We start from the raw sequence: 22,658 nt of genomic DNA, 5'->3' as shown, positions 1-22,658 counted from the left end.
TCTGTGTACGTGTGTTAATGCAAGTAGAACAGGTAACTAAAGCACAGTAGGTTACTATCATGGCTCTCATACACACAGCTGTTGAAAGACCGAGTTTACTATAATCTATAGTATACTCTTGAATACATTGAAATGTGTAGTTTTGCATGGGGGCACTCACTTGGTATTTGTATTCAGTCTACTACTTATATAAAAATTGGTCACTTGTGAAAGTTGACACTTCACAGGACCATCGAAATCTGTCAAATATTTAATTACATTATCTTCAACCAACACCAGACAGACATAAAAATAATCTAACCATTTGCGCTCTTCCACCTCAATCACACACGGCAATATCAAGACAATAAGGCATTCATTCTTCAGTCTGTTCCCATCTCTTTTCAAAGTCAGTCAATGTTTGTCCCAACCACTCAGTTGGTCCTGGGTTTCTTACTGGCTCCCTGCAGTCTTCGGCTGCTTCTCAGGCCTGGTCTCTCCTGTGTGCCCCTCCTGTTCGACTTCCCCAGTGTCTAGCGCTTTCCTCTTGGAGGGCGTGCTGCTCTTCAGCCAGCCCATCTTCATCTTACTGCCTGCTGAGGGCTTGGGCGCCTGGGGAAGGAAGGGTATATGATGAGTGGGTAAGCGGAGGAAAATGTAGTATGGTATGGAGCCCGTTATCTATCTTTACTCTTCAAGGTTTTAAATCTAGATATGTTAAGTCTTTGGTCTGGGACAACCTTTCTAATGATCGGGAGCTATTCAATGATTGGAACACGGACATCTCAAATATGGTTATGTAGCTTAGTGAGGAGGTCATGCAGTTGTACCTTCTTAACCTGAGGATCCACTGGCAGCAGGCACTCGGGGGAATTGTTTCGAGAGTTGTTGACCAATGAGGAGACTGTGAAAGGTCAGTGTGTTTTTGGACTGAAGCAGTTTAAGGGCATCTAATGACTTCACCTCACCAAAATCCAGCCACCTTCTGACCTCTCAGTTGAATCGCTGGCATCCTGCAACACAAGCAAAATCATTGGTGAGTCTACCTCATACACAAACTTTCATATATAAAGAACATGCATACTTTACTCAAAGAGAGAGTAACGCTTGAGACAGACCCATACCGGTCATGGATGCCTTGAAGATTATGGGATGCACCCAGAGTGATCACGGTGTAGGTCTAGAGGGGATCTCCACCACTAGGGGGAGTCCAGCAGTCAAACAGTCCTGCAATTGTCAGCAACCGCCATCCTCTCCACTCACTGACTCCTTTGTCCTCCTACATAAGACAGAAATACATAAATCAGTCAAAAGGCAAAGTTTACATTATTTAATTACTGCAGACTAACAACAGAAGGATCACAAATGGGTCTGGATGGAGTCAGTGGGAGAAAGTGTTTTTGAGAAGAAACGGGAAGATGGGGGATCTCATCAGTGTAATCAGACTCAAATATCTTGTTCTGAATGTTGTCAGTTTTCTGTGTTTTCTCAGTGATGCAAGGTGCATGTGTGGGTAGGCTCACCTCTTGCAGGTCTACAGAGCCTTCTTCAGACATGCATGTCTGTCTATCCTCCTTACAGGGTGTCCTCTCATCCTGGTCCTGTTTTCACGTGAGCGGGTCCTTGAGTCTGGAGGAAATAGATGAAGGGCTGCTTGTCTTTCTCCTGCCTCCTCCATTCATAAAAGACATTAGCCAGGATGAAACAGAGCTGTCCTTACAGCAGCGGATCCTGAAACGAAATAGTACACAAACATTCACTAATGCTTCGAACACACAGTGTTTTTGCTTTTTGGTACCAGAAGTACATTCATTTCCAATGGAACGCTGCATTTGCCTTGCAGCATTGCGTTGCAGAGGCAGTTGCTGTGCGTTCTGTGTGGTGCATACGTTGGATTTATCGAACGTATGCGTAAAACTGTATGCGTAAACGGGTTGAGAAACGGTAGCAGAAGGTGAATGTTGAACTTTTGTTGCACACATATCTAGATGATGCTGCATACTATTTTGCGCAACTATTCACAGTCGGTGTGTTCAACTCGTCAGCCCAGTCCCAGTGTCTGATGAAACAACAACATGCAGTCATGAAATGCATGCATTGTGTATACGTACTGACACACAACATTTTCCACGATGACAAGAAGCATAAAACTAACTATAGCACTCTAAAACTCAGTAACATGAGCCAACTCTGTTAGCTTATGTAGCTTGCTAGCTAGCAACAGCCAATGCATGAAACTCACTAGGAAGCTACGGTTCAACTTCAGATAGAGGAAAAATCTTTCAATGCGTGGTAAAAATGAGAACCAAATATTAGGATTTACCGTTGTTAAAATGTATCCATGTCTTGGTTCAAGTTCGTTTCACAACGTTACGTAGCCAGTGTGAAAGTTGAATGGCAAATTACATAGACAGTCCCTCACAACACTTTTTCTGATATTTATTTATTCAAACATTCATAGTTTGTTTTTCCATACTAGAGAATAGAAATGCACTATATAACGTTGAAAATAAAATTACAACAAAATCGACAACAGCACTTGGAAAATGCCAGTGGGAAACAATACCAGTTAACAGTATAAAAAACAAAACAAAAAAACGCCAGTGATGCACACAGAGTACCACATTAAATTATCATAAGCTCTTCTGGTGACGATGTTCCAATAGTGAATATACACTGAAAGTTTAGATGGCACATTCATACAAGAATACAGTAATTATCAATACAAAACATGCATACCTCCATTTTCAACATCTCGTGTCAACAACTATGACAATCATGCTACATCATTGCAGGTATTCACTGTACTTCCATTGTGGAGTTTTATAAAGTAACACAAATGTGATAAATGCTTATGGCCACTAAAGCATGGAAGCATATGCCCAGACACATACAACAGTATATACTTATTGGCAGACTGGAAAACTACCCCTTCCCATCTCATTCCCACCCTAAACTATTGCCCCTCTACCCATCCAGCAGCTTGAGGATGCTGTCTCTCTCCTTCAGTGCTTTCCATGCCTGATCCTTCTCCTTCTTTGTAGGCGTGCGTTTTTTCTGCCTGGCAGCCATGATGCGACGGAAGCCCTCCATGACCTCATTATCTGACACCCGGACCCTCTGCCGCAACTCCTGCTTCCGCATCTCCTCCTTTGCCAGGCTGTAAGGAGAAGTTTAGAGTAAAGAATGAATGCTGAGGCGTGTTATGAATAATATCCTAATCCAGTACTAGTTTTGTGATGTGTGTTCAGGTAAAAAAAAGTTTTAATTCCCTTCATCTCTGCTGCACATATTGATGGTGGATGAAGTGGAACACAATGTGAAACTGGGCCTTCTATAAATGCAACTCATTATCATCAATGTCAGAACATCCCTCCTTTTAGGTCTTGAACTAAGTCATCAGACAGTCCTTTGGACCTTAAATCAACCTTATTTCTAATGTATGTTTTACATTTCTCCCCTGCCCTTTTCTCCTGTGCTCTCACCGGAGTAGCTCCTGCTTGCGGGATCTATTGTGGGCGCTCAGGGCTTTGAGTTCAGCCTGTCTCTTGTGGAGCTCAGCCAGCACCTCATCCTCTGAGTCTCCGCCTGCTCCGGGCCGCTCCTCAGAATCCAGCAGCCCCTGAGACATCAGCTCCTCCTTGATCCGCGCCTCTAGGGAGCGCGTGTGAGGAACACTAGGAAAGAGGGAGAGTGGGAAAGTCGGAGGAGAGAAATAACTAGTTAACTGATTAGTGAGTGACTGAGTCGCAGAAGAAGTAAGCAGTGATTGGAATACTTTGATGTAATCTACAAAGCCTTTGTTCAGGGCTTGACATTCAGGTAAATTTGCCAGTGGCAAATGATGCACGCATTTTTTTAGTTGTATCTTTAATTTGCGGGCTGAGCAAGTAGCCTAGAGCCTATAATGATGTGCGAATAACTTACATTTTATCTTTAATTTGCGGGCTGAGCAAGTACAGTGAGGGAAAAAAGTATTTGATCCCCTGCTGATTTTGTACGTTTTCCCACTGACAAAGAAATGATCAGTCTATAATTTTAATGGTAGGTTTATTTGAACAGTGAGAGACAGAATAACAACAAGAAAATCCAGAAAAAAGCATGTCAAAAATGTTATAAATTGATTTGCATTTTAATGAGGGAAATAAGTATTTGACCCCTCTGCAAAACATGACTTAGTACTTGGTGGCAAAACCCTTGTTGGCAATCACAGAGGTCAGATGTTTCTTGTAGTTGGCCACCAGGTTTGCACACATCTCAGGAGGGATTTTGTCCCACTCCTCTTTGCAGATCTTCTCCAAGTCATTAAGGTTTCGAGGCTGATGTTTGTCAACTCGAACCTTCAGCTCCCTCCACAGATTTTCTATGGGATTAAGGTCTGGAGACTGGCTAGGCCACTCCAGGACCTTAATGTGCTTCTTCTTGAGCCACTCCTTTGTTGCCTTGGCCGTGTGTTTTGGGTCATTGTCATGCTGGAATACCCATCCACGACCCATTTTCAATGCCCTGGCTGAGGGAAGGAGGTTCTCACCCAAGATTTGACAGTACATGGCCCTGTCCATCGTCCCTTTGATGCGGTGAAGTTGTCCTGTCCCCTTAGCAGAAAAACACCACCAAAGCATAATGTTTCCACCTCCATGTTTGACGGTGGGGATGGTGTTCTCGGGGTCATAGGCAGCATTCCTCCTCCTCCAAACACGGCGAGTTGAGTTGATGCCAAAGAGCTCAATTTTGGTCTCATCTGACCACAACACTTTCACCCAGTTCTCCTCTGAATCATTCAGATGTTCATTGGCAAACTTCAGACGGCCCTGTATATGTGCTTTCTTGAGCAGGGGGACCTTGCGGGCGCTGCAGGATTTCAGTCCTTCACGGCGTAGTGTGTTACCAATTGTTTTCTTGGTGACTATGGTCCCAGCTGCCTTGAGATCATTGACAAGATCCTCCTGTGTAGTTCTGGGCTGATTCCTCACCGTTCTCATGATCATTGCAACTCCACGAGGTGAGATCTTGCATGGAGCCCCAGGCCGAGGGAGATTGACAGTTATTTTGTGTTTCTTCCATTTGCGAATAATCGCACCAACTGTTGTCACCTTCTCACCAAGCTGCTTGGCGATGGTCTTGTAGCCCATTCCAGCCTTGTGTAGGTCTACAATCTTGTCCCTGACATCCTTGGAGAGCTCTTTGGTCTTGGCCATGGTGGAGAGTTTGGAATCTGATTGATCGATTGCTTCTGTGGACAGGTGTCTTTTATACAGGTAACAAACTGAGATTAGGAGCACTCCCTTTAAGAGTATGCTCCTAATCTCAGCTCATTACCTGTATAAAAGACACCTGGGAGCCAGAAATCTTTCTGATTGAGAGGGGGTCAAATACTTATTTCCCTCATTAAAATGCAAATCAATTTATAACATTTTTGACATGCGTTTTTCTGGATTTTCTTGTTGTTATTCTGTCTCTCACTGTTCAAATAAACCTACCATTAAAATTATAGACTGATCATTTCTTTGTCAGTGGGCAAACGTACAAAATCAGCAGGGGATCAAATACTTTTTTCCCTCACTGTAGCCTAGAGCTTATAATTATTTGCGAATAACTTACATTTTATATTTAATTTGCGGGCTGAGCAAGTAGCCTAGAACCTATAATGACCTACCCTCCATACACAAATAATTCCATTTTATATTACATTATTACTTGACAATATCATATTTACATTTATTGTTTGGAGAGAAAAAATAAAACCTTTGTGCAATCTCAAAAAGAGTGTTATTGTTAGCAAGTTGTAGGGCCCTATAAAATCAGTTTAATATTTAGCTAAATTCACTTCACCGTTCTGTTTTTCCAGGTTTCCAAGTTTTTTCAGGTTTTAGGGCCCTGATGAAGGCGTTGAGGCCGATACGTAAAGCTTATTAAAGAGCAGTGATACTATCAAGAGCAGTGTGCGGGTTTGTTAATTTTTTTTCTCATCTTGTTCAACTGTTGCCATGCACCTGCAAAAGAGATAGCTCAGATGTGCGAGTGCCTTTTGAGGTTTTCACTCTAAAATCACACTTTCTTTAAATAGAAAAAGTCCACAACAACGCTTAAACCACATCAGGAGTCCATTTTTTAGGTCTGGGAACAATACAAAATTGTTATAATTGGAGGGTGTAGTTTACTTTTAAATCAATTGCTCACCTAGCAAGAGACCATTGTGTTTGGCTAGCTGTGTTTTTGTACCGTAGCCTACAATGTATAGTGTAGGCTACATGATGTGATGGCAGAGTTTGCCAAAACAATGCCCCACGATTGATACAAATCATCATGATATCATTCTGCCACGTAGGTCTACTTTGCAGTCAACATTTCATTGGGACGTTTTTTTGGGATAAACCTTTTTATTCAAACAGCACATGATGACTGAATTGCGCATCGCAAAGATTCAACCAAGACTTCGGACCAAACCTTTTGATTACCTGGTTTGCATACCCATTGTTGCCTTAGAATTTACTTGTAGATATCATAAGTTGAAACATATTTCCTACCTATCCTACTGCTGTTGTTCTTCATTCTGTGAGCTGCTGCACCCTGTGTGGCACGAGTTTGATAAATAATGTACATAACGAACTAACAGTTTCAGGAACTTGTCTGTTTTTTCATCAATTATATAGTCTAGATTGAAAATAGCATTATTACAATATTTTTTTGTGGATGATTGACTGGCCCAGGGGGGTTCCAAAACCTGTCGAGCCCTGCTTTGTTGCTATTCAGCATTTCCTTTCAGGGTATCTATAGAATGTATCTTACAAGGTTAAGAGGGGGTGATGTTAGTTTATGGAGGATAGGCTTTACCTAAAAGCTTTGCCCTGGTTGCGAGGTGAGGTCCCAGCCCCATCGTTTCCACCATCCTTCCCCGATATGTCGGGGACTGGAGAATCTTCCATGGGTGATATGATATTCTCCTGCATTAAAAAAACAACAACAAGATTAATTAAAGAATTTCAATTCTGCAGTTTAATTATAAAGTATTCAAATCAACTAGTTATTTGCAGGGATACGTTTTCAAAAGTAATTTAGAAATGTATGGTTAAACAACAATAAAGCCTGAGATATGTGACCTCGACAAGAGCCTGAAGGAGCCTCTGTGTGAGAGGACCGAAGGGACAGCCATCCTCTGGGGGGTCGTGCTGGGATTCTGACTTCTTTAGCAGGGCATCCACATCTGAGGGAATAAAAGCATCCTTATATCAGACAAATGCACATGATCATTTCAGTGCTGATGCTGAAGGTAGACAGACACAATACCAATTTATGAAGGCTCATCCATTCAATACATGCTGTATGTCGTCATCCCAATCTCCTGGCGTGCACTCACCTTTGGCGTCGAGTTCAGATAGTGGTCCCATGAGGCTTTTCTTCTTGTCGTTGGCTCGTGCTCCTTCCCTCTGTTCCTCCAGTAGATCCTCCTGAGCCCATCGCTGAGAGAAATGTTTCCCCAATGCTGGAATCTACACAATATAACCAATACAATACTATTCATCTATGTTCTCTCCTTGGAGAAATATGTAACAGAGGATGTGAGTAACACACCATTCCAAAGCACAACTCTTATCTGAAGTGTCACAGAATACCTACTATCAGATATGCTAGTAGTGCTTAGGACCTGATAAGGCAGCTACTAATGCAATGAACATAACATTACACGAAACACAAAGAGGTATGATTTTGGACATTCAATATTGTACCTTGTAGTATTCAGCCTCATCATCTGGGGGCTTCAGGAGTTCTTCCAGAACCCGGATTTCTTCATTTGTGATGTCAGCACAGTATGGCTCTACTGATGCCCAAAATCTGGAAAACATAATTCACAGATACACTATAAAATCTTGCACATGGGACAATGAAAAACAAACACATAACCTACTCTCAAACCAGCTTGTGTCGGTGTCTGTAAGTGACCTTCGAGCACTGTTTAGGGTGTCCACCCACTCTGCCCAGAGTGGGTGAAAATGCCCTTTGGTGATGAAATTTCACTTCCTTATGTTATAAAAAGCATGAGCTGGCACACACCCAGAGATCATCACTTAGTGTAGAGGTGCTGACCAATAGAGAATAAACTGTAAGCTATAAAAACAAATTAAGAGAGTCGCACACTATGTATAAACTCCCAGTAATTTATTGAGTAGAAACCACCAATGTTTCGGCATCACAGTGCCTTCTTCAGGGTCAGTGATGCTGAAACGTTGGTGGTTTCTTACCCAATAAATGACTGGGAGTTTATACAGAGAGTGTGTGTCTCTCGCTATTTGTTTTTATAGCTTACACTTCCTTATGTTATAAAATACATTTTTCCTAGATAAATATGATTATTCATGTTCTAAATCGTTCAGTGGGGTCTCTCTAACATATTATTAACATTATATCCCAAAAGTTGGATTTCGTAACCTAATACATCCGATAATAAGCACCGAGCTGTTGTTGACATAGCGGTGCAGGTTTCTTGAGGATTTAACATTTTGTGGTCGTCGTCTTCATTAAATGTAAAAGGCTTTGAAATAAAAAGCTTGGTATACGCTCAGTTAGTGAAATTTTGTCAGCTGGTGACTGTCATGCAAATAATTGCCAGTCTCACGGTAATTTACCGTTTATTAACATTAACACGTTTAGCATCTCCTGGCTTCCACGCATAGCCTACAAGCCACTGATGCGTACCTTTGGAATATCTACATAAAAAAAAGTATAATAAATCCATTTAATATAGCCTACACCATCACAAAGATCCATTATTTATTTTACAACAGAATAGCATACTCTGAGTTGTCCTTATGTTAGGCCCTGATCTGGCTATTCCATATTGCTGTGGGCTACACTAGTTCACTTAGTAGACAAGATTTGCTTAGAATTCCGTGGGATTATTTTATATAATTTTATAGTATGAGGAATACAATTGAACATAGCTGAATAAAATAGATAGGATATTTTTTCCCATATGATTTCTGAGGGAGTGCGCACATGCGGCTATTCTGTCTTGAGCGGTTAACAAAGAAACAGGTCCTCCTATATGCTTAATTTAGAGTTATTTATGCAACTTTAGTTGTGATACAAACATTAGGCTATATGTTTTGATTTTTAATACATTCTAAGGCTGCATGATGCGACTAATGATGATTTGAAAAAAGTTGCTTGAAAGGCATGAGCTCTGCTCTGTTTCTTGCGCAGGCTGCACACACTTCTTCAGTCTCTCATTGACAATTTGACAAGCACTTGTTAATATTCTCACCCATCAAACTATTCTTAATTTAATCTGGTCTTTACATATAGCCTACTAATATATGTGTGGAAATATTTTTTATTTAGAATGGCCTACAAAAAAAAAAACTCTAATCTGTAGCCTGCACTCAAATAGCGAATGGAAGTTATGTGCGTTACGTTTTTTAATATGCAAGCATAGGCGGCACATCCATAAGGCTAGGGGAAGCTTTCCCTAAAGTAAAATGTTTTGAAATGACCAAAATTATACAGTGAGGGAAAAAAGTATTTGATCCCCTGCTGATTTTGTACATTTTCCCACTGACAAAGACATGATCAGTCTATAATTTTAATGGTAGGTCTATTTGAACAGTGAGGGACAGAATAACAACAACAAAATCCAGAAAAACGCATGTCAACAATGTTATTAATTGATTTGGATTTTAATGAGGGAAATAAGTATTTGACCCCTCTGCAAAACATGACAATACTTGGTGGCAAAACCCTTGCTGGCAATCACAGAGGTCAGACGTTTCTTGTAGTTGGCCACCAGGTTTGCACACATCTCAGGAGGGATTTTGTCACACTCCTCTTTGCAGATCTTCTCCAAGTCATTAAGGTTGAGGCTGACGTTTGGCAACTCGAACCTTCAGCTCCCTCCACAGATTTTCTATGGGATTAAGGTCTGGAGACTGGCTAGGCCACTCCAGGACCTTCATGTGCTTCTTCTTGAGCCACTCCTTTGTTGCCTTGGCCGTGTGTTTTGGCTCATTGTCATGCTGGAATACCCATCCACGACCCATTTTCAATGCCCTGGCTGAGGGAAGGAGGTTCTCACTCAAGATTTGACGGTACATGGCCCCATCCATCGTCCCTTTGATGCGGTGAAGTTGTCCTGTCCGTGTGTTTTGGCTCATTGTCATGCTGGAATACCCATCCACGACCCATTTTCAATGCCCTGGCTGAGGGAAGGAGGTTCTCACTCAAGATTTGACGGTACATGGCCCCATCCATCGTCCCTTTGATGCGGTGAAGTTGTCCTGTCCCCTTAGCAGAAAAACACCCCCAAAGCATAACGTTTCCACCTCCATGTTTGACGGTGGGGATGGTGTTCTTGGGGTCATAGGCAGCATTCCTCCTCCTCCAAACACGGCGAGATGCCAAAGACCTCGATTTTGGTCTCATCTGACCACAACACTTTCACCCAGTTCTCCTCTGAATCATTCAGATAGATGTTCATTGTGGGCGCTGCAGGATTTCAGTCCTTCACGGCGTAGTGTGTTACCAATTGTTTTCTTGGTGACTATGGTCCCAGCTGCCTTGAGATCATTGACAAGATCCTCCCGTGTAGTTCTGGGCTGATTCCTCACCGTTCTCATGATCATTGCAACTCCACGAGGTGAGATCTTGCATAGAGCCCCAGGCCGAGGGAGATTGACAGTTTCTTCCATTTGCGAATAATCGCACCAACTGTCACCTTCTCACCAAGCTGCTTGGCGATGGTCTTGTAGCCCATTCCAGCCTTGTGTAGGTCTACAATCTTGTCCCTGACATCCTTGGAGAGCTCTTTGGTCTTAACCATGGTGGAGAGTTTGGAATCTGTTTGATTGATTGCTTCTGTGGACAGGTGTCTTTTATACAGGTAACAAGCTGAGATTAGGAGCACTCCCTTTAAGAGTGTGCTCCTAATCTCAGCTCGTTACCTGTATAAAAGACACCTGGGAGCCAGAAATATTTCTGATTGAGAGGGGGTCAAATACTTATTTCCCTCATTAAAATGCAAATCAATTCATAAAATTTTTGACATGCGTTTTTCTGGATTTTTGTTGTTGTTATACTGTCTCTCACTGTTCAAATAAACCTACCATTAAAATTATAGACTGATCATTTCTTTGTCAGTGGGCAAACGTACAAAATCAGCAGGGGATCAAATACTTTTTCCCCCTCACTGTATAGCATAATTAGCCTACTCCTGTCTATACAGAAATAAATAAAATCATTCAAAGTAGGCTACTAAAGGATGATTTAGCCACAGAAGATCATTAGCTTCTTTTAAAAAATAAGTTGTGGATTGTTTTAAATCACATTACCTACAGTCGGAAGGAAAGAAAGCGCGCACAATTTGGGCAGATAACTGTTGAGTTGCGACTGTCTGTGAAAAGTAGAGAGGCCAAGCCAGGCATACCACAATATTTAAAAATACAATCGCGGAAAAACATATTTTGACAAGCGAATGGTTATTGCTGTAAAGAGAAGACAATGAAAAGACTAATCTGTCTTTTAGTTAACAAAACTCTCAACTGAATTGAGCGTACAACAGTATGGACTATCTTTTTGGCACCAGCAGAGAGCATCAGCAATATCCCCGGTGAGTGTGCACTGTGCATATTCACTATTTATCATTGTTGGGTTAGTGCTACTTAAAAAATGTCTCCAGTCATATAAAGTGTAGTAGAACTGCATGAAATGTGTTTATAAAAGGCCACATTTTTCCCATGTAAAGAAAGAAGAAATGTATCTGATATAAAATATAGCCTAGGCCTACTCTACGAGCTCAGCTGCATTGAACAGTGTTTTTTGCAAACAGTGATTGAGTTATATTAGAAGTCTAAATTATGACAATCCAATCTACTCATCACATTACGAATAGTAAGCTATTTTACATAAGTCTGCAAATGCGATGATGCAAGGAAATCCGTTTTATTATAAAGGTGCATTTTTATGGTGAAAATGTGCTTCCCCAAACTTGAAACTCACATACCACATACAGTGGGGGAAAAAAGTATTTAGTCAGCCACCAATTGTGCAAGTTCTCCCACTTAAAAAGATGAGAGAGGCCTGTAATTTTCATCATAGGTACACGTCAGCTATGACAGACAAAATGAGGAAAAAAAATCCAGAAAATCACATTGTAGGATTTTTTATGAATTTATTTGCAAATTATGGTGGAAAATAAGTATTTGGTCAATAACAAAAGTTTCTCAATACTTTGTTATATACCCTTTGTTGGCAATGACACATGTCAAACGTTTTCTGTAAGTCTTCACAAGGTTTTCACACACTGTTGCTGGTATTTTGGCCCATTCCTCCATGCAGATCTCCTCTAGAGCAGTGATGTTTTGGGGCTGTCGCTGGGCAACACGGACTTTCAACTCCCTCCAAAGATTTTCTATGGGGTTGAGATCTGGAGACTGGCTAGGCCACTCCAGGACCTTGAAATGCTTCTTACGAAGCCACTCCTTCGTTGCCCGGGCAGTGTGTTTGGGATCATTGTCATGCTGAAAGACCCAGCCACGTTTCATCTTCAATGCCCTTGCTGATGGAAGGAGGTTTTCACTCAAAATCTCACGATACATGGCCCCACTCATTCTTTCCTTTACACGGATCAGTCGTCCTGGTCCCTTTGCAGAAAAACAGCCCCAAAGCATGATGTTTCCACCCCCATGCTTCACAGTAGGTATGGTGTTCTTTGGATGCAACTCAGCATTCTTTGTCCTCCAAACACGACGAGTTGAGTTTTTACCAAAAAGTTCTATTTTGGTTTCATCTGACCATATGACATTCTCCCAATCCTCTTCTGGATCATCCAAATGCACTCTAGCAAACTTCAGACGGGCCTGGACATGTACTGGCTTAAGCAGGGGGACACGTCTGGCACTGCAGGATTTGAGTCCCTGGCGGCGTAGTGTGTTACTGATGGTAGGCTTTGTTACTTTGGTCCCAGCTCTCTGCAGGTCATTCACTAGGTCCCCCCGTGTGGTTCTGGGATTTTTGCTCACCGTTCTTGTGATCATTTTGACCCCACGGGGTGAGATCTTGCGTGGAGCCCCAGATCGAGGGAGATTATCAGTGGTCTTGTATGTCTTCCATTTCCTAATAATTGCTCCCACAGTTGATTTCTTCAAACCAAGCTGCTTACCTATTGCAGATTCAGTCTTCCCAGCCTGGTGCAGGTCTACAATTTTGTTTCTGGTGTCCTTTGACAGCTCTTTGGTCTTGGCCATAGTGGAGTTTGGAGTGTGACTGTTTGAGGTTGTGGACAGGTGTCTTTTATACTGATAACAAGTTCAAACAGGTGCCATTAATACAGGTAATGAGTGTAGGACAGAGGAGCCTCTTAAAGAAGAAGTTACAGGTCTGTGAGAGCCAGAAATCTTGCTTGTTTGTATGTGACCAAATACTTATTTTCCACCATAATTTGCAAATAAATTCATAAAAAATCCTACAATGTGATTTTCTGGATTTTTTTTCCTCATTTTGTCTGTCATAGTTGACGTGTACCTATGATGAAAATTACTGGCCTCTCTCATCTTTTTAAGTGGGAGAACTTGCACAATTGGTGGCTGACTAAATACTTTTTTCCCCCACTGTATGTATGCCAGGTAGGCTACACTGGTTATAAAGCAGATGAATGTGCTTAATTTTAAGAATTGAGCAATAAATATAGCAGCACGAGAAAGTTGGGATCCTCTTTTAAATAGTGGCCAGTCAAAACTCTGGTTTCACACGCGATTGTGCAATGACTGGGCATATAAGAACACGTTTCACTAGGCTCTGTAGGCTATGTGCTCTCCAACCGTGTTCCAGGGGTCCTAGACCTATAGGCTACATTTGGAGTTATTTGGCCACTTTAGTTGTGATACAAACCTTATCAAAACATATAGGCCCATGGGCTAGGCTAAATGAGGTTTGCGACTATGATTAGAAAAAGTAGCAACATGAGCTCTCATGAAGTGTTTTATTTTTGATGATATTTGCATTGATGTCAGAGTGATTTGAGGGACAATAGAGCGCTGAGTACCAGGCCATTAGCGACTGGCAGTTAGCAAGTTTGGTAGGCTACTAATGACCATCAGCGGTATCAGAGCGCAGTTTTGGAGAAGCTTATTACCGATGTGACCCAGTGCAGCGGTAATACGCAGTGGTGGAAAAAGTACCCAATTGTCATACTTGAGTAAAAGTAAAGATACCTTAATAGAAAATGACTAAAGTAAAAGTGAAAGTCACCCAATAAAATACAATTTGAGTAAAAGTCTAAAGGTATTTGGTTTTAAATATACTTAAGTATCAAAAGTAAAAGTACAAATCATTTAAAATTCCTTATATTAAGCAAACCAGATGGAACAATTTTCTTGTTTTTTTATTTATTATGGATAGCTAGGGGCACACTCCCAACACTCAGACATCATTTACAAATGAAGCATTTGTGTTTAGTGAGTCCGCCAGATAAGAAGCAGTAGGGATGAACAGGGATGTTCTCTTGAGTGTTTGAATTTGACAATTTTCCTGTCCTGCTAAGCATTCAAAATGTAACAAGTACTTTAGGGTGTCAGGGAAAATCTATGCAGTAAAAAGTATATAATTTTCTTTAGGAATTTAGTGAAGTAAAAGTGGTCAAAAATATAAATAGTAAAGACAAGTACAGATACCCAAAAAAACTACTTAAGTAGTACTTTCAAGTATTTTTACTTAAGTACTTTACACCACTGGTAATACAGTGCCTTGCAAAAGTATTCATCCCCCTTGGCGTTTTTCCTATTTTGTTGCATTACAACCTGTAATTTAAAGGGATTTTTATTTGGATTTCATGTAATGGACATACACAAAATAGTCCAAATTGGTGAAGTGAAATGAAAAAAATAACTTGTTTCAAAAAAGTCTAAAAAATAAATAACGGAAAAGTGGTGCGTGCATATTTATTCACCCCTTTGCTATGAAGCCCCTAAATAAGATCTGGTGCAACCAATTACCTTCAGAAGTCACATAATTAGTTAAATAAAGTCCACCTGTGTGCAATCTAAGTGTCACATGATCTGTCACATGATCTCAGTATATAAACACCTGTTCTGAAAGGCCCCAGAGTCTGCAACACCACTAAGCAAGAGGCACCACCAAGCAAGCAGCACCATGAAGACCAAGGAGCTCTCCAAACAGGTCAGGGACAAAGTTGTGGAGAAGTACAGATCAGGGTTGGGTTATAAAAAAATATCCGAAACGTTGAACATACCACGGAGCACCATTAAATCCATTTTTTTTAAATGGAAAGAATATGGCACCACAACAAACCTGCCAAGAGAGGGCCGCTCACCAAAACTCACAGACCAGGCAAGGAGGGCATTAATCAGAGAGGCAACAAAGAGACCAAAGATAACCCTGAAGGAGCTGTAAAGCTCCACAGCGGAGATTGGAGTATCTGTCCATAGGACCACTTTAAGCCGTACACTCCACAGAGCTGGGCTTTACTGAAGAGTGGCCAGAAAAAAGCCATTGCTTAAAGAAAAAAATAAGCAAACACGTTTGGTGTTCGCCAAAAGGCATGTGGGAGACTCCCCAAACATATGGAAGAAGGTACTCTGGTCAGATGAGACTAAAATTGAGCTTTTTGGCCGCCATCAAGGAAAATGCTATGTCTGGCGCAAACCCAACACCTCTCATCACCCCAAGAACACCATCCCCACAGTGAAGCATGGTGGTGGCAGCATCATGCTGTGGGGATGTTTTTCATCGGTGGGACTGGGAAAATTGTCAGAATTGAAGGAATGATGGATGGCGCTAAATACCGGGCAAGTCTTGAGGGAAACCTGTTTCAGTCTTCCTGAGATTTGAGACTGGGACAGAGGTTCACCTTCCAGCAGGACAATGACCCTAAGCATACTGCTAAAGCAACACGAGTGGTTTAAAGGGAAACATTGAAATGTCTTGGAATGGCCTAGTCAAAGCCCAGACCTCAATCCAATTGAGAATCTGTGGTATGACTTAAAGATTGTTGTACACCAGCGGAACCCATCCAACTTGAAGGAGCTGGAGCAGTTTTGCCTTGAAGAATGGGCAGAAATCCCAGTGGCTAAATGTGCCAAGCTTATAGAGACATACCCTAAGAGACTTGCAGCTGTAATTGCTGCAAAAGGTGGCTCTACAAAGTATTGACTTTGGGGGGGTGAATAGTTATGCATGCTCAGATTCTCTGTTTTTTTGTCTTATTTCTTGTTTGTTTCACAATAAAAAATATTTTGCATCTTCAAAGTGGTAGGCATGTTGTGTAAATCAAATGTTACAAACCCCCAAAAAATCCATTTTAATTCCAGGTTGAGGCAACAAAATAGGAAAAATGCCAAGGGGGGTGAATACTTTCGCAAGCCACTGTACGTCACTGTAACAGCCCTACACTCAATCCTCTGTTGACATTTCACAGAGATAAGCTTGCTTTTGTGAGAAATCTTTGAAAAAGATCAGGAATTTCAAATTAGTATGAAAAGTGTATACTAAAATATGAAAATACTACATGACATGTCTCAAAATCAATATCCATCTTAAGAAAGATGACGAGTTCAAAGGGAAAGTGAGCCTGTCAGGTAGCCAGTAGCCTTAATTCTTGCACAGAATCCAGCCTAGCTGACACGATGCAACATTCCTGATTTCTGACCACTTTTTCTCTGGCCTCCATTGATTTAGTCACCCTAATTCTGGCCATCCTACAAGGGTAAACACTCCAATAACTTTGGAACAGATTATGACAGAGACATGAGGTTTGGACCATTTGTTTTCTTAGAGGATTATCTACACAATTAACATATTATTTTACTCATTGGTCAAAAGATGCGGACACCCTACACTGTTTATGTGAGATGTGATTGTTACTGACCTGTTAGGGGCATCGTTCTTAGGATTACGGGGAATGTCCTGTGGATCCTCACTTAACTCGTACTCCTGGACTTTGGGCTGTAGATTTTTGGATTTGGGTCGTCCAGGACCAGGCCCGTGACTGCCCTTTCCATCGAGTTTCTGCTTCTTAGGTTTGTGACGTGATGAAGCTGAAAGGTCTGCATCCTTTCCCAGCTTCAGAAAGCGCTTGTCCCCTTTCTTATCCTGCCAGTCTGTGAGGATCTGAGAAAATAGGGACCAGTCACCAACCAAACTTCATTTTCAAAGAAGGATGACACAGGAAGACTTATAACATCAGGCAAGTATCAGACCACTTGCAGTTTCAGAACCACTATGGCAGCAAAATATATTCCCTGTCCAACATTATAGATGGAGGTTTAGCAGCAGCAGGTAGAGTAGAGCAAGGAGGCAACTAGGGCTGTAACGGTCATGGAATTTTGGATGACGGTAATTGGCCAGCCAAATGACTGCGGCCTCCGTAATAACCATTCAAATAGCAACAACAACAAAATTATTATTATTTTATTTACTTTTTAGACACACATTTTCTCCGCTCCTGACTGCATGTGCTGCCATAGAAATAGAAAGAATAGAACGAGCGTCCCCATTCAAGTCAATGATGGCATAATGGGTGGACTGACGGCTATCGCGAGTTTAGCCATAGGAGCAAAGCAGGAAGTAACAGCAGGAAGTGTACCTATCAATATGTGCTGTGATTTGTTGATTCAACTCAACTGGCATTACAAAAAATTAATTCCATTGCATGAGCTACATCAGTTAACATAATTTCATTTGAATGAACACTGTACATTACCATGGAAACTATTACATCACAATACCAGGCAGCAATTGTGAGTGTACCCATGAGTTTACAAGTCAAATTGCCAGGGTTAGAGGTTCCAAGGCCATTTTATTCATTGTTTGCTACAACACCTCGCTTGTTTCAGCAAGGGGCAACAAAGTTTCATCACGTTGTTAAGTTCCATGTTATTCACAGTGATTACAGCTATGAGTCTTTCTCGGTAAGTCTCTAGGAGCTTTGCACACCTGGATTGTACAATATTTGCACATTACTCTTTTTAGAATTTTTCAAGTTCTGTCAAATTGGTTGTTGATCATTGCTAGACAGCCATTTTCAAGTCTTGCCATAGAATTTCAAGCCGATTTAAGTCAAGACCGTAATTAGGCCACTCAGAAACATTCAATGTTTTCTTGGTAAGCGACTCCAGTGTATACACTGAGTGTACAAAACATTAGGAGTACCTTCCTAATATTGAGTTGCACCTCCTTTAGCCCTCAAAATAGCCTCAATTTGACGCGGCATGGAATCTACAAGGTGTCGAAAGCGTTCCACAGGGATGTTGGCCTATGTTGACTCCAATGCTTCCCACAGTTGTGTCAAGTTGGCTGGAGGTCATTTGGGTGGTGAACCATTCTTGATACACACAGAAAACTGTTGAGCGTGAAAACCCCAGCAGCTTTGCAGTTCTTGACACACTCAAACCGGTGCGCCTGGCACCTACTACCATACCCCGTTCAAAGGCACTTAAATCTTTTGTCTTGCCCATTCACCCTCTGAATGGAACACATACACAGTCCATGTCTCAATTGTCTCAAGGCTTAAAATTCTTCTTTAATCTGTCTCCTCCCTTTCATCTACACTGATTGAAATTGATTTAACAGGTGACATCAATAAGGGATCATAGCTTTCACTTGGATTCACCTGGTCAGTCTTAGTCATGGAAAGAGCAGGTGTTCCTAATGTTTTGTACACTCAGTGTATTTGGCTTGTGTTTTAGGTTATTGTCCAGCTGAAAGATGAATTTGCCTCCCAGTGTCTGTTAGAAAGCAGACTGAACCAGGTTTTCCTCTAGGAAAAACCTGTGCCTGTGCTTACACTATATATACAAAAGTATGTGGATAGCCCTTCAAATTAGTGGATTCGGCTATTTCAGCCACACCCGTTGCTGACAGGTGTATAAAATCGAGCACACCGCCATGCAATCTCCATAGACAAACATTGGTAGTAAAATAGCCTTACTGAAGAGCTCAATTACTTTCAATGTGGCACCGTCATAGGATGCCACCTTTCCAACAAGTCAGTTTGTCAATGTTCTGGCCTGCTAGAGCTGCCCCGGTCAATTGTAAGTGCTGTTATTGTGAAGTGGAAACGTCTAGGAGCAACAACGACTTAGCAGCGAACTGTTAGGCCACACAAGCTCACAGAGCGGGACGGCCAAGTGCTGAAGCGCGTAAAAATTGTCTGTCCTCGGTTGTCACACTCACTACCGAGTTCCAAACTGCCTCCGGACGCAATGTCAGCACAATAACTGTTAGTCGGGATCTTCATGAAATGGGTTTCCATAACCGAGCAGCCGCACACAAGCCTAAGTTCACCATGCACAATGCCAAGCGTCGGCTCGAGTGTTGTAAAGCTCGCCACCATTGGACTCTGGACCAGTGGAAACGCGTTCTCTGGAGTGATGAATCACGCTTCACCATCTGGCAGTCCTGCGGACGAATCTGGGTTTGGCAGATGCCAGGAGAACACTACCTGCCCGAATGCATAGTGTAAACTGTAAAGTTTGGTGGAGGAGGAATAATGGTCTGGGGCTAGGCCCCTTAATTCCAGTGAAGGGAAACGTTACAGCATACAATGACATTCTAGACGATTCTGTGCATCCAACTTTGTGGCAACAGTTTGGAAGGCCCTTTCCTGTTTCAGCATGACAACACCTTTGGGATGAATTGGAACACCGACTGCGAGCCAGGCCTAATCGCCCAACATCAGTGCCCGACCTCACTAATGCTCGTGGCTGCATGGAAGCAAGTCCCCGCAGCAATGTTCCAACATCTACTGGAAAGCCTTCCCATAAGAGTGGAGGCTGTTATAGCAGCAAAGGGGGGACCAACTTCATATTAATGCCCATAATTTTGGAATGAGATGTTGGACGAGAAGGTGTCCACATACTTTTCATCATGTAGTGTAGCTCTATTCCATATTCCTAATGTTTTATACACTCAATGTAAGTCCCAAATGGAAGGATACTGAGTATCGTAGTGGATATGGAGAATTTTCAGAATACGATTATGACACAAGTATTTTTTATTATTATTCGTGATCAGAAAAAAGTAATTGTCAGCTGCCAGCAGGCATATCTCTTTCACTCAAACAGTGTGAAGCACTGCGTGTTCTAAACAACTATTGGCTAGTTCTTGTCTATAAAGAAATGGGCGGGGTATCGGTTGGGCCTGCTGCAACGATTGGATTAGAACAAGCCGCTCTCCCTCTGCTCTCATTTCCACAGACACGCCTCTGTTTCTTTCTTTCTTTCACTCACTCACTCAATCATCTCAGGGCACAAGTCTCTCCTTCTCCAAACATCGTGTATGAATCAGAATCCATAGCTAGTCATTGTTGTTCAATCTAGTTATTCCCTGTCGACTTTGCTGAGGCCATATGGTTGTTTTTGTGTGTCTACTTGGCGTTGTTAAGTAGGCCTCCTTTGTCCATATAATTATTAAATTGCTGATGACGTCTGTTGTTATGTCGTGATCCAAGCCCATGCTTGCTTCCTATTATTATTGATTCTTTCTCATGCATGTTTACCGAGCGACAGATCATTTAAAAATAAAATGACAAATGTAGATAATTTATTTTGATTGTACACATGTTGTGGCATAAGTGTCGGGAGAGAAAAGTTTTGTTCCTCTAAAAAGTGAAACAATATATGGGGCAAGCAAATTAGCCTACCTTCATCTAAATCTGTGTCTGGAATAAATGCAAGCAGTAGTAGCCAGCCATGCATTAGGCTATTTATTATTAGTTGATAATTGAATAGGACTAAGCAAGTAAATCATGTGCATTTTCATCTGTCGGGGTCGTTTACCTTTTAACAATGTGTGTGAATGAGTGAAGGTACATAACGACGCGCTCTGAGTGATAGCGCAGTAATGCGCACTTGAATTATAGGCTTTACCGGCATTTAAAGAGCACTTCCGGGTTTTCCGATCACAAGTAAATCAGATTACGAGTATCAAGTGTGATAAAACAGATATGATTACGAGTATGACGAGATCGGCACACCCCTAATTGTGAGTAGGCCTATGCCATCTTAATTTACCCAGTTTATCAAGAGATTTACCATTCAAATAAAAAGTATTACCATTATGTTGTTATGTAGTTAGATTGGTAAAAACAAAGTCACATTTATTGTTTGATTTTAAAATTGATGCATTAACACATACATGGCTGTCTCTTAATGATATTGAATATTGGCCATCGGCCTCCTTGACCGGTCATTCTCTAATATTGACCTGTGGTATAGTAATAGTTAGCGTGCTGAAAAGCGTATTGCATAAGGGAAGTACCATAACACCTTGATATAGGGGAGGCGCATGCAAGCAGATGAGGAAATTTGGCTAGGATGGAAGAAATATAAACCAGGGGGGAAAACGCAGTACCCTACCCTGTGCCCAATAAAAAAAAACACACACAACCCTCCCCCCAAAGCAAAAAAAAGGTAAGACACAACCCCCCCCCCCCCCAGTAAATATCAACTGTCCCTTATGACCGTTGGTTACACTACCATTGGTTACACAGTTATACAGCAATTGTGCCAGCCCTAGAGGCAACGGAATCCTTGGGCTGTCCAATGACACAAAAGCTACTCAATTACTCAGTGACATTAAAGATGTACCCACTGACTCCTGTCTTACCTGTCTCTGTTCCTCAAGAGCTCTAAGACGACGGCTGGCAGAGGACAGGAGAGTCTCCAGCTCTAGCTGCAGTGTGTCCAACTCCTCAATACCGATGCCATCGTCCTCTGAGCGCCCGAGCACTGCAGTGTAGCGGGGGCACACCTTCACATGCTCTACTGGCTTAAAGTCATAGTACTTTAGAGGCGGGCAATCCTTCAACTCACTCATCTTGATGGTTAGAGTGGGCTATGTCTGTGTGGAGAGGGAGAGATAAAGTGCACCATTGATCATACAAAAATGTACAGACTAATACATAATCATGAAACTAAGTAAATTAGCTAGTTGTGTGTCACACACACAAACATGCCCAGGCCACGCATGCTTTTGTTCCAGCCCAGTACTAATCCACTTGATTCTCAACTATTAACGGGCTGGTTGAATCAGGGGGTTAGTACTGCGCTGGAAGTAAAATCTGCACATCCCGTGCGGGTCCACCCAGTACCAGGGTTGATCGCTAGAACTCTCCATAACAAAACCTTGTACCACCGATTTGGAAACGCTCCTCACATTACTCACTGAATTCCACTAGCCTACTACTACTAACGTCAAGACCGGGGAACAACGTTGGTGAATGCCATTGAAGATATCGTGAACATTAGCGCGTTAACTAGCTTAGCTAACCAGCTAACGTTAGCTAGCTTTAGCACAGTACCAGTAGTATCTGCGCTCAACGACCGGCGTTGCTTCCGAAACTAAAGTGACCATTCATAATATCAATCAGAACCCCAAATAAACTTTATAAATGGACAAGAGAGTAGTTTGATTGCAAATACACCATGTAAATGGACCAAATGTTGAATATTAACACAACAATAGTTACCTCTGTACTGGCATCCATTATTGATTGAACCATCTATGGTAGAGGGGGGATAAGAATATTCAGTAAGAGGGACTTGTGCGTTAACGTACTAGCTATTATTGAGCCAGTAAAAAAACGAAATAGTATTTCCCTGAGTATTGAATGATTCTCAATTGTTAATACTTTTTTAGCAATTCCCATGTGACGAATAAACAACGTCAGTGAC

General features: G+C 41.8%; 1 protein-coding gene and 1 pseudogene across 2 annotated transcripts; both read right to left on the bottom strand.

Annotated features, from left to right (window-relative positions):
* Window positions 1-234: 234 nt before the first annotated feature.
* LOC311138362 (abasic site processing protein HMCES-like) lies at window positions 235-2,733 on the bottom strand (annotated as a pseudogene). The gene is made up of 5 exons: window positions 2,719-2,733; window positions 1,503-1,710; window positions 1,104-1,258; window positions 810-992; window positions 235-588 (listed from the first exon to the last, which is right to left on the bottom strand). The product of its transcript is annotated as an abasic site processing protein HMCES-like (transcript).
* On the bottom strand, window positions 2,393-22,638 carry LOC311138159 (transcriptional adapter 3-like). The gene is made up of 9 exons (XM_084172829.1): window positions 22,454-22,638; window positions 21,592-21,825; window positions 16,853-17,094; window positions 7,707-7,812; window positions 7,337-7,469; window positions 7,080-7,183; window positions 6,814-6,923; window positions 3,465-3,656; window positions 2,393-3,139 (listed from the first exon to the last, which is right to left on the bottom strand). The coding sequence occupies exons 2-9, from the start codon at window positions 21,799-21,801 to the stop codon at window positions 2,947-2,949; spliced, it is 1,290 nt and encodes a 429-aa protein (XP_084028955.1). The 5' UTR covers window positions 21,802-21,825; window positions 22,454-22,638; the 3' UTR covers window positions 2,393-2,946.
* Window positions 22,639-22,658: the final 20 nt, after the last annotated feature.

This window comes from Coregonus lavaretus (genome assembly GCF_964263955.1).
Source record: "Coregonus lavaretus genome assembly, chromosome: 12".
Taxonomy (NCBI): domain Eukaryota; kingdom Metazoa; phylum Chordata; class Actinopteri; order Salmoniformes; family Salmonidae; genus Coregonus; species Coregonus lavaretus.
This window is presented reverse-complemented; position numbering and strand designations above follow the sequence as displayed.